General features: G+C 46.8%; 2 protein-coding genes and 1 pseudogene across 2 annotated transcripts in view; 1 reads left to right on the forward strand and 2 right to left on the reverse strand.

Moving 5' to 3' along the window:
* Nucleotides 1–364: 364 nt before the first annotated feature.
* On the reverse strand, nt 365–3,117 carry LOC119286149 (protein tesmin/TSO1-like CXC 3). Its single transcript, XM_037565501.1, has 6 exons — nt 2,903–3,117; nt 2,721–2,789; nt 1,580–1,757; nt 1,390–1,485; nt 1,251–1,314; nt 365–1,142 (listed from the first exon to the last, which is right to left on the reverse strand). Exons 1-6 carry the CDS (start codon nt 3,100–3,102, stop codon nt 631–633), a joined length of 1,119 nt encoding a protein of 372 aa, XP_037421398.1. The 5' UTR covers nt 3,103–3,117; the 3' UTR covers nt 365–630.
* A 2,433-nt stretch (nt 3,118–5,550) lies between these two features.
* The window catches only part of LOC119286158 (signal recognition particle 54 kDa protein 2), a 6,180-nt gene continuing 441 nt past the window's right edge, over nt 5,551–11,289 (reverse strand). The window contains exons 2-10 of the mRNA XM_037565513.1: nt 10,999–11,289; nt 10,787–10,886; nt 9,902–10,055; nt 9,670–9,820; nt 9,439–9,587; nt 8,874–8,974; nt 8,641–8,798; nt 6,276–6,390; nt 5,551–6,190 (exon numbers count right to left, since the gene is read on the reverse strand). Coding sequence (XP_037421410.1) covers nt 5,856–6,190; nt 6,276–6,390; nt 8,641–8,798; nt 8,874–8,974; nt 9,439–9,587; nt 9,670–9,820; nt 9,902–10,055; nt 10,787–10,886; nt 10,999–11,229 — 1,494 coding nt within the window. The 5' untranslated portion in view covers nt 11,230–11,289 and the 3' untranslated portion in view covers nt 5,551–5,855. The remainder of the gene's footprint in view (nt 6,191–6,275; nt 6,391–8,640; nt 8,799–8,873; nt 8,975–9,438; nt 9,588–9,669; nt 9,821–9,901; nt 10,056–10,786; nt 10,887–10,998) is intronic.
* LOC119286167 lies at nt 6,398–7,099 on the forward strand (annotated as a pseudogene).

The raw sequence follows: 11,289 nt of genomic DNA on the forward strand, positions 1-11,289 counted from the left end.
CTCATAATAAACGTTCTTATTATTCTCATAATAAATGTTCTTATATTATGAGACGGAGGGAGTATGCTCTTATATTATGAGACGGAGGGAGTAATTGACGCAGCAGCTTGGGTACAACTTTGTACTGTGTCAATTAATTTGGATTGAAGGGAGTACATTTGGATAGGAGCCAAGAACTGTTCTAGATTTTCATTTTGTCAATTAATTTGGATTGGAGGGAGTACATTCCAAGAACTCTCCTAGATTTTCATAGGACCCTGCCAGACCACGAGAATATTCCTAGCTCTGTTTGACGCATATATTCCATGTTTCGTACGGAGAACTTCAACTCTAGACAGCATTTCATCTCAGACACAACATCACATTAGCTAAATACAGGTGCATAATAACAAATCATCAATTATTGCAACATGTCACCAGGTACTCAGCCGCTAAGCTCTCTACAACGACAGGCGGTGCAGATCCGGGATACACATCTCAGTATACAGGAAAAACCCTAAACATCCTGCGAATTCCAATCGGCCAGCAGGGCATCCATCACCATCATCATCTATAAACGCAACATCCAATGCTCCCCCTCAAACCTCACCCGGAGGCCCCAACAACACTAGAGAAAAAAACACTGCTGCCCTAAGTCAGGTGCTGGATCTTGCGCTTGAGCCACAGGGCGCGGACGTCGAGCCCCAGGGAGACGAATATCTCCCGGTTGCCCGGCTGCAGGAACACGTCGGGGGCCACCGACTTCTCCACCTGCGACAGCTCCACCATGCCGTTCAGGATCTGGACGCACCGCGAGATGCTGTAGGCGTCCTCCTGGACCTGGTGCTTCGCCAGCTGCCACTCGTGGCTCGAGCTCTTGTGGTTCTCTCCCGAGTCGTCGACCACCCGGTGGTCGTTGCCCTGCCTCTTCGAGGACAGCTGCCATGAGCGCGGCTGCCACTGCGACAGCACCTGCGGCAGCAGGTGCGTGTCTCTGCTCGAGGCCTTGCTGCGAGGCGGGGTGTGTTGGAAAGAGGACTCCTTTGAGATGGGCGATTGCAGGCGAGGCGAACGCTCCACGACAAAGTCGTGTTCGTCCTCGCTATGGTCCAGATCCGCACCGGTGTATATAAAACGCTTGCTTTCGTCCGCCATAAAACCTTCTGCAGTAGGAGAGACAGTCATTAGCCAGCAAACGATGATATTGCACAAGGGGATATTTACACAGGTTTCACTGAAGAACGAAATCATCACAAGCACTCCGTACTTACCATTTTTCCCATAAGGATTCTTGCAATCCTCGCATCGACAAAATAAGGAGCATCCAGTCCCATCCTGTTCACACGAATCAACTTGAGAATAAATTTGCACCCGAAAGATATAGTAAAGTGTTTGGAGCTAAGATGGAACCTGGTAGCAATCACAGTATTTCTTTAGGCAACTTGATTTCTTGCAATTGCAACCTCGCCTTGGTGGAGTTGAAGAAGAAGAATTGTGTGCATCTTCCTGCAGGTGACAAAGACATAGTATGGAAATTATTGTTATGAGCCAAAGGGAACTTAGAAAATGCAACATCGTCTAACTGAGTCAGGAAAACAACCATAGTTTCAGCATTAGCCTCCAGTCTTCTATTAATTTTCAGAGACATCCGTTTCTGACGTGAAAGTAGCACCTTGCGAGTGGTCTGAACTGTCTCTGCAAAATCAGACTTGTTGAAACATGGCACGCATCCACATTTTTCAGAACAATAACCTCCACCAGCAAAACATGGACAATACCTGCATACGCAGATAATCATGATTTATGTTAATAGTTCGTTACAAATCTTAGTTCATAAAAAAATATCGGCACATACATGTATAGATACGATTTCATTTAAACTAATCATTAAAGAAAAAATTAGACCAGCAGGGGGAGGAGCCCCTGTGGTTTTTTAATTAAGAAGGAATTTTGTGAGACACACGTCGTCCAATACCGTGATATTAACCAGGATGGTTAAATGATGGCCACTGGGATCAAACCCGCGCCGGCGGGAATGCGCCACTGCACTCCCTCCACTGGGGCTAGGAAACCATCCACATTTAAACTAATCATCATATACTGATAAACATTTTCACCAATAATAATGTGTCCCAGTAGATGAGAAACGACTTGGGATTCTAAAACACTTCGATAGCAAAATCTGAGTCATTTTTTATCTACTGGAACACATTATAAGCTGCTTAGTCTGGCCACACAGATATAATCTGCTCCATGAGCTATGTTTCAAAGGAGGAATTGAGGTAACTTAGGAAGCGGAATCGCAGTATAATCAAATAGCGCACAAACGAATGCTAAAACAAGTGATGCACTCCCCATCATGAAAAACTAATTCTGAATTTGGGAACCTCTGCAGCAAGCACATATATCAGGAAAATAATTTCCTTAATTTCTCACTGCATGCTACGAGAGGCAAGCTGCTACGAGTTCACTAGAGAACCCAGCATACCAAAGGGATTTTTGAAACTGAAGCAGATATGTGACCAGGATATCAAATTAGACAGGATGATTAAACCATCCCACCCTCGCGCAGATGCCCCTCTCTAGCACCTAAACGGAAGCAAACCTGAGCAGCGAAACCGCACGGCACCCAACATTTCAAAATTGGCCGTCCCTGTCTAGAAACCCGAAGCACCGGAGGCGAAACAGGGCACATCCTAGGGCCCGGCGGCGAAATCGGGAGGGACAGGGGGGCTGCTTACAGCTTCAGGCATCTGGACTTTTTGCAGGCGCAATGCTTGCACCCATCCGCGGCGTCCTCCAGCTTCTGCCTGCTCAAACAACAAACGTCCGCCTCAGTCAGATCAGCCGGCCGGATAACCCCCGGCGAGACGCCGGAACCGGGGAACGGAGACGCACGGGGCCGGGGCGGGGGGGACCTCACCTCTTGGGCGTGGTGGCGAGCGCGAGCTGGTTCATGCTGGTGGGATCCGGCAGCGCGTCGGGGCCCTCCGGGGCCGCCGCCACGGCCGGCGGCGGCGAGGGCGGGGGCTCCACGGCCGAGAGGGGCACCGCCGCCGTGAGGTGCGGGGGCGGGGGCGGGGGCGGCGAGGGGGGCTTGACGGAGATCGGGGTGGCCTCCATGGGCGGAGCACGGGGCGAACGAGGGCACACGCGGGGTCCGGCTGGGGGCAGGAGGGTGGCTCGGCTCTTTTGAGACTGTGGCGCGGGGCCCCCGCCTTGAAGAGCCAGGAGCCTCCCTGTCCCTGCGGGGTTTTTGTTTTGTGGTTTTTTTGGTGGTTTCTGGAAAAGGTTTTGCGGTTTCGAACGAAATCCGGGGCAGTTTCGTTCGGACGCCTTTTTATGGATGGATGGGTGGGGGTTGGTGGCCAGAGGAGATTTTTTTGGTTTGGGCAGGGTTTGAGATTTGGATCCGATGTGGTTTGTGGGTTTTAATTTTTTTTTAATGGGTTTTTATTTACTAGAGGCTTTGTTTCAGTGCTGGATCAGAGGTCAGTTTTTTTTTTTAGTTTTTTGCGCTTTTAGAATAGTCTGCTTCCTATCAACCAAACTATTTTTTTTAACAGTCTTGCTAAGTCTCAGTCGATGCTATACCCGTGAGATCTTACGTTGATTCATGCAAAAAATTCTTTTTAGTTTTTCTTTTTCTCTATTGCATGTTATGTTACTTGACTGAGACTTTGTTAAATCTCAGTCGACTGAGACCTAGTCATACCTTTTTTTTAAGGCTACTAGTCAAGTCTTAATAAAGTAGGCTTGTGACATAAATAAATTTTGTCGGGCTTTTAAAATAAACGGGTTAGGGGACGACTTATGTCAACTTATTTTAGAAGCCAACAGAAGAACTGGCCCAAGGAAAATGTTTGTAGTTTGACAAAACTACTCTAAACCTCGTCGTCGTCGTTTTGTTGTGACACACGCACAGTCAGCTAGAATGCACCGAGTCCAATCTACTGTATCGTAGATATTGCCCAATGTAAATTTTGCTCGAGCGCGTGTTATTCTCTTATCCTTATGTACTCTGAAACACTTCGCTTTACTCCATGCCATTATGTATGTTAGATACAATTCTTCTTCCATTTCTTTCTTCCTATACAAGAAAAGCTCTTCTCCTCTCGTCGGCGCCGCCCCCGCCCCCGCCGGTCCGCCCCCATCTCTTTCCTCCTCTAGAGATAAAGAATGTTTCCCTAAAAAACAATATGGTGCCTTACTATTGTTTCTCCCCCAGCATGAAACGTCTCTTACAACGCACGCATGTAAAATCTAGGCCTAACAGTCCTGAGATGTTAGTTCATCTGTGCGCCCAACTTATCAATATAGTGCACTGACTCACACAGAACTTCATTCTCCTCTTTGCACTAATCGCCAAAAAGTAGGAACTTTCAGTGTGAAACGCTCTAGCATTAAACGGCGCAACGATTGGATTTCAGACTTAAAATTTTAACTCTGGATTTCAGACTTCAAATTTGAGTTCAGACTTATTTTAGAGAGAAATATGTGGGTTTGTTAGTTAAATGAGAAGTGATTTATGGCACCGTGATGAATCTAGTCGTGTGTCATCGCTTTGTAAAATGGTTCGATAAACACAAATCAAGGCATGGTTTTCTATATAAACAAATAAATTCCCATTTAGCAAATGAACTATCCCCATCGAGCAAGATATTCTGATTTGACTAGACATGTTTGCAAAAATAAATAAATGAATAGATTAAACATAGCAAGTCGTTTTCTATGGGAATGCTCACCAGCACACTTCATTGCAAATTTAACATAGTTACATCGTTCCACAAAAGAGGTGAAACGGAACTAGGAGGATCATCCTCCCAAAACAATTTTCGACTTAAAATCATATGAGTGTCTAGCTAGCTTGCGCGCCACCCTGTTGGCCTCCTTGATTTTCTCAAAGTAAAAGAGGCCGTCGGCAAATTTCACAAAAATAATCAGAGATAACTAGTGACTAATTGTGAAATTGGTGTGCATCAGACAAGTGTCTCTTGAGTGGAGTTAAAAGGCATCGTGCAGTGTATGCGTATGTAGCTTTACGTTTTCTTTAGCGCAGTTAGTGTCATGTCGCGTGCTTTATTTTGCAGTAGTAGATGGTAAAGCATGGTGCCTTACTAAACATACTAGTACCAGAGATAAAGTCTATGTTTCCCTCAGAAAAAGTATGGTGCCTTGCTGCTGTCTTTATTACTAATTTCGCCCCCAGCATGAAACGTCTCTTACAACGCACGGCAATCCCAAAGTTGGCACTAATTAGGCAATCATGTGCTGTTAAATCTAGACCTAAAAGGTCTTGAAACATTAGTGCGTCGAAATTATCAGTACACTGACTCACATAACTTCATTCTCCGCTTTGCACTAATCGCCGAAAAGTACTCCCTCCGTTCCTAAATATTTGTCTTTCTAGAGATTTCAACAAGTGACTACATACGAAGCAAAATGAGTGAATCTACACTCTAAAATAGGTTTACATACATCCGTATGTTGTAATCATTTGAAATGTCTAGAAAGACAAATGTTTAGAAACGGAGGGAGTAATACATTAAACAGTGAAACGCTTTAGACTTCAGACATCAAATTTTAACTCTGGGTTTCAGGCTCTCCAGATCCAGAAGACCGCATGATTCATAAAACAAGTATACCAAGCGAGGAACGCGACGACGCAACAAATTCACAGAAGCTACACTACCTGTAAATTTGATGACCTTACTAGATGTTAGTTCCAGAGAAATTTCAAATGATTTTTTCAAGAGTTGAGGACTATATTTGTCAGGATGGGAAATCTTTTGAGATCTATATAAATATAGCAAACTCTGACAACGCAGCAAGCACACCACCTATGCCCAGAAGAAACTCTACCTACATTTGCCAGGCTAATCACCGCCCAGTCCCATGCCACCGAGCATTTTGCTCATGTCCTTGCCGCCCATCTGCTTCATCAGGGCCTGCAGGCCGCCCATGCCGCCCATCTGCTTCAGCACTTGCGGCGGGAGCGCCTTGGTCATCTGCTGGATGTTCAGGTTCTGGGACAGGTCGCTCATCTTTCCATTCTTCGGCATCTTTAGCCCCTTCATCTTGCTCCACATCTTGGCTAGCCGCTTGTACTCTTCCAGCATGTCCATCACGTCTCTGATTTGCCTGCCAGACCCCCGAGCGATCCGGATGATTCGCGACTCAGTCATCAGCTTTGGGTTTGTACTGTCGAGCTCTGAAAAGTAGATCAGGGTTGGGATAAGTTTCCGAACGTCGCTCTTGTGTTGTACAAAGGAAAGCCTTGATCTAATCTAGCTCACCTGCTGCTGTCATGGAATCCATAATCGTCATGTACCGCTTAATCTTCGCTTGGCCTTCTTTCTCATGTCCTTTTGGCATCAACTCTGAACTAAATCCAGGCAACATGGAGAAGACCTGCAAGATAAACAAGACGACGCAGGCTTAAACAAATGATATCAGAATTATAGTTGTGGGGTCTTGCTTGTCTTGTTGGATGACTTCGTGTGAAAATCAAATACTCGATACTCCCTCCGTCCCGAAAAACATGTCGCAGCTTACATTTTGCAGAAAACCCCTCCATCTTATACCGACAGAACCCGCAGTCTCCGTTCCCCTCCGACTGCGCAGCTCGCCCACGCTCGGTCGCTCGCCCACTTGCCGGCGACGCCTAGCAGCTCCCCCACGCCGAGCCGCGGCTCCCCCGCGCCGCCCTGCCGCGCCGCAGCTCGCCCGCGCAGCTCCCCCGCCTAGTTCTCTCCTCCCTACCCTGCAAATACTGCTTCCGCCGCGCCACAGCTCCCCCGCGAAGCTCAAGGAACGGCTTTGCCCCTTCCTTGAGTCCCTCGTCGTCGCCTTCCTCGAGTCCCTCGTCGTCGGCTCGTCGCCATGGCTTGTGCCCTCCTTCCTTCTCCATGGTGAGCTCCTCCCTGCTGCCTCCATCCATGTCCGCCATCGAGCAGGCCATGGTGGCGGCCAGATCCGCGCCTGCTCGTCAGGAGACGGACGCCATGGAGCTGTTCGTCAAGGTCCGACCTTGGTGAGTGCCGACGCCAAGCAGGGCGTCGAGCAGGCGTGCTCCGCCGGTGAGTCGCTCTAGAAGGTACCAAATCGAGCTGAGTATGACTCCTTGGATGCGGTATGCCGTAGTGATTGGGGGAAGTGATCGATTATGTGCGTGCAGGAGCTTGAGGAGATGGGTGTGCCGGTGTGTCAAGATCTGTCACTGGTGTGCTGTAAGGAGTAGAATTCTGAATTTAAGTTGGAGACAACATTTCTGAACCTTGTTAGTTCTGAACCTTGTTTTATTCAGAATCATTTAAGTTGGAGTACTTTGATTGGAATTTCGTATGGACTTTGATTGGAAATTCTTCACAATCTGAATTTTCAGGTACAGAACTGGGCTTTACACAACTGGGTGTTTTCAGGTACTCCATCAGAGGAGCAGCTCTTCCATGGGGTCCAGCAGCGTTTCCAGTCGCAGGTATATGTATTGTCTGAAACTATGTACTCCTCCTTGCGACGAGCCAGACGACAAGAGCAAAGGCTCCCCCTTGCAAGCTCGACGGCAGCGGCGGCGTCTTCTTCGCAGGTCAATTCCAAGATGTTTAGTGCTGTCAATTCCTTACTGCAAATTACTCCAAAATGTGGTGGATCCTGTGTAAATTGTGGTGTGTCGGGAGTAGCTCTGTGCTTCATTTTTCTCTGAGTTGTGGTGTGATTGGTATAGAATGGTGTAGGCACTGCATTTTCAGCAGTTTCTGATCATGAGCAAATTCTGTTAGTCCCGTCATTTAAATTCAGTAAACGAATTTGAAATCAATGTTGTTGTTGTTGTACAGAATGCTCAACAACAACCAGTAAGATCTTAGTAATACTCATGCAACAATAGTTAGTAAGATCTCAATCTTACTAATATCTTCTTACAATCTTTGTTTACAGCAGTACGAAGAGATCACAATCTTACTAAGATCCTGTTCCTGGGGGGTTAGTGGCCGTCGACCACAACCACCACCACCAGTAGCCGGCGGCCGAAGTGGACCAGCGCGGCGGCCGAATCGGGGGCGAAGTGGACCAGCGCTGCGGCGGTGGGCGGCAGAATTGGGGGCAAATTGGACCAGCGTGGCGGCGGTGGACGGCGGAATCGGGGGCAAAGTGGACCAGCGCAACGGCGGTGGGTGGCGGAGGCCCTGCTCGTGGGTGGGCAGCGGAGGTCCTCCTGGGCGGGCTCGTCGGCGGCGCAGGGCCTGTTGTGGGCGGCCTCCTGGGCGGGCTCGTCGGCAGAGCAGGACCTGCTCGGGCAACGGGCGGCTGGCCATGGCGCCGCGCGGGCGACGGACGGAGGAGGAAGAACGAGATGGGGACTAATTTGTCTGAGCTTTAGAAGTTCAAGGGCTTTTCCGCAAAAACATCACTGTACTGCGCGTGCGACATGTTTTTCGGGACGGAGGGAGTATAATGTATCATACGAAGGTTAATCAGACGTTAACATGATAAATACTACTCCCTCCGTTCACTGTTATAACATGTCCTAACTTTTCTTCTGATTCGTATGTATATAGACGCATTTTAGTGTGTTTGTTCACTCATTTCAGTTCGTATGTAGTCCATAGTGAAATATCCAAAACATATTATATTTGTGAACAAAGGGAGTAAAAGATAGTTAACCTGGCCAATAGGACCCATTTTCAGAAGATTCTGGAATTGCTCATACAAAAGTCTGAGAGTGAAGGTTCCTTCAGCCAGCTTTGCCAGAAGCTCAGGCTGTTGATCAGCAGGCATAACATCCTGGATCTTGTCCATTAAGCCAGACAAGTCTCCCATACCTGACAAATACATCATTAGGTAAACTAGAAAGAAGAAACACCAAGCTACACACAATATTAAATGTAGTTGCTAACCTAGCAGACGGCTGACAAATGGTTTCACATCAAAAATCTCAAATTCATCAATGTGTTCTCCAGTTCCAATAAATATCACTGGACTTTTTGTAGCTGCAACCCTGGGGAAAAAAGAGGCAAGGATGTAAAAAAAAAGTTCCTCTGATTCTTCACCTGTTTACTCTAACAAACGGTATCCTCGCCTACTTGTAATAAACACAATAAAAAAAGAAGCTAAAACAGGATTTGAGAATACAGCTGAGCAGATAAATAACAATCTTAACTGCTTCACAGATACACTAAACATATGTGCAACCATTCAGATTGAAGTGATCCTAAACCAAGTAGCATTTTCTTGTTGAACTAAAATAACATGGATGATATGTAACCTGGTAAAATGAAATTCAACTCTAGAAGGACATATTAACCAGAGGGGGAAAATCCCACAAGAAGAATTATAATGAAGAAATTTTACCAAAGAACAAACTAAGCTAACTTAGATTCTTTGTAAATAATATCGCTCATAAGCAACACGATACAGGAAATAGCACCAGGAAGAACAAGAAAAATAAAAAGTAATACTAACGCGCTAAGTGCACCGCCTCCTTTTGCATGACCATCCAATTTCGTTACGATGACAGCACCAACAGAAGCACTTTGTTTAAATGCTTGTGCCTGATCAAACGCAGCCTGACCAATACTGCCATCCATCACAAATATCACCAGGTCTGGTTTCTGCAATGAACCATGAAAAGGTGGGTGAAAATCTCAACATTACAGGAAAAATAAGGGTGCAAGACTATGACAGTGTAAATACCGTTGCTTCTGCAACTTGACGCATTTCTTCGAAGAGTGCAGCCTCTTGCTTATGGCGTCCACTTGTGTCAATAATGATGAGATCAGAATTTTCTTTCCTGAACCTTTCCAGACCCTCAACAGCAATTTTCACAGGATCTGACTCCATGTAGCTGCAAAGAAGGCAATTTTATTTAGTGCAAAATTTGGAGAGAAGCTTTTAACCCACAGGTAAATCTATCAATGTAGAGAACCTTCCGTAAAAAGGTATCTTTGCCTTGGTTGCATTCTGCTTCAACTGATCAAAAGCACCAGCTCGGAATGTATCGGCACAAACCAGAGACGGTTTAAATCCCTTGCGCTGATGATAATATGCGTATTTGGTACATGTGGTAGTTTTTCCAGAACCTACAGACATATATAGTTATTCAGTGAACGTTACATCGCAACTATATAAAAGAGAAGGAAAACGATAATGAACACAGCACTGGATGTTTTGACTCTGTCAAAACTAGGACAGGAAAATGGAGATATCTCACAAGTACGAACAACTAGGAAAATGAAGCAGGAAATGGTGATGATTCTCAAGGCTTTAGATATAGCACCTACAGCTACCCCCTGAAATGCCTGGGTCATTATAAGTTATCCACAGAACAATTTATCTACCTTGCCATACTTCTCAAGACAGAATTGAGAAGACCATTGAGTATAATACTGATTCCTATTCCTATAGTTGCTTGTCATCACAATTCACGAATGAAGCACATGGATAGAGCAAAAGATTACATCAACAAACTAAACAAGGTCTGCTTCTATTGGTGACAGGTAATTGATGACCCTAACCGCAATTCTCCTCCCAATAATGGCCTAAATTTACATCAATTTATTCAACAAGGTTTGGAGCTTTCGATTTTGCTCGCCTATCAAGATAACCAGGAAAAACATGAAACAAAAAGTTCCTATGAGACCATCTCTGGTGGTTAAACAACGCACTCATTCTAGGTGGTCTAGTAATGCTACACGCAGACTGGTAGATATATACAGCTATAATAAGCAATCACATGTAGCGAGTGGAATTCAGGTAATAGGCGTAGAACAAAAAACAGAGCAGGTAAGCGAGGTTAGTCAGTGAGACTGACCCTGCAACCCGACGAACATGACGACGCTGGGCTTGCCCTTCTTGGGGGTGAAGGCCGGCTTCCCGGGATCGAGCATGTTGCAGAGCTCCGTGAAGACGGCCTGCAGCACGAAAAATGAAAAACAAGGGCATCAGCATCCTCCCGCCCAGTCCCCCCTGGATCGATCGAACTAGCGCAGGAAATGAATGGAGGGCCGGAGCGGGGGGCGGGACCTGCTGTATGATGCGTCGCTTGTTGGTGCCGGCGGCGAGGGTCTCGAGGTTGACGATCTTCCTGATGTTGGTCTGCATGTCGCGGACCATCTTGAACTGGACGTCGGACTGCAGCAGCGCGCGGGAGATCTCGTTGAGGCACTCCCCGAGCACCTTCTCGTCGATCACCGTGGCGTTGCTCATCTGCGCGAGCGCGCGGGAGATGCTCCCGCCCAGCTGCGCGAGCACCATCTTGGCTGGGTCCCCCGGGGGTCGGACCTCGTCGGCGGGGTGGGGTTCCGGCGGCGGTCA

The sequence above is a fragment of the Triticum dicoccoides genome, chromosome 1A (genome assembly GCF_002162155.2).
Source record: "Triticum dicoccoides isolate Atlit2015 ecotype Zavitan chromosome 1A, WEW_v2.0, whole genome shotgun sequence".
Lineage (NCBI taxonomy): Eukaryota > Viridiplantae > Streptophyta > Magnoliopsida > Poales > Poaceae > Triticum > Triticum dicoccoides.

What these genes read in the sequence shown, in the direction of transcription:
- LOC119286149 (XM_037565501.1), bottom strand. Translation starts at nt 3,102, where the DNA reads ATGGAGGCCACCCCGATCTCCGTCAAGCCCCCCTCGCCGCCCCCGCCC. An exon ending in CTCGCCACCACGCCCAAGAG is followed by an intron (nt 2,790 to 2,902) that starts GTGAGGTCCCCC and finishes TTGTTTGAGCAG; the next exon opens with GCAGAAGCTGGAGGACGCCG. An exon ending in AGGCTAATGCTGAAACTATG is followed by an intron (nt 1,486 to 1,579) that starts GTTGTTTTCCTG and finishes TGTCACCTGCAG; the next exon opens with GAAGATGCACACAATTCTTC.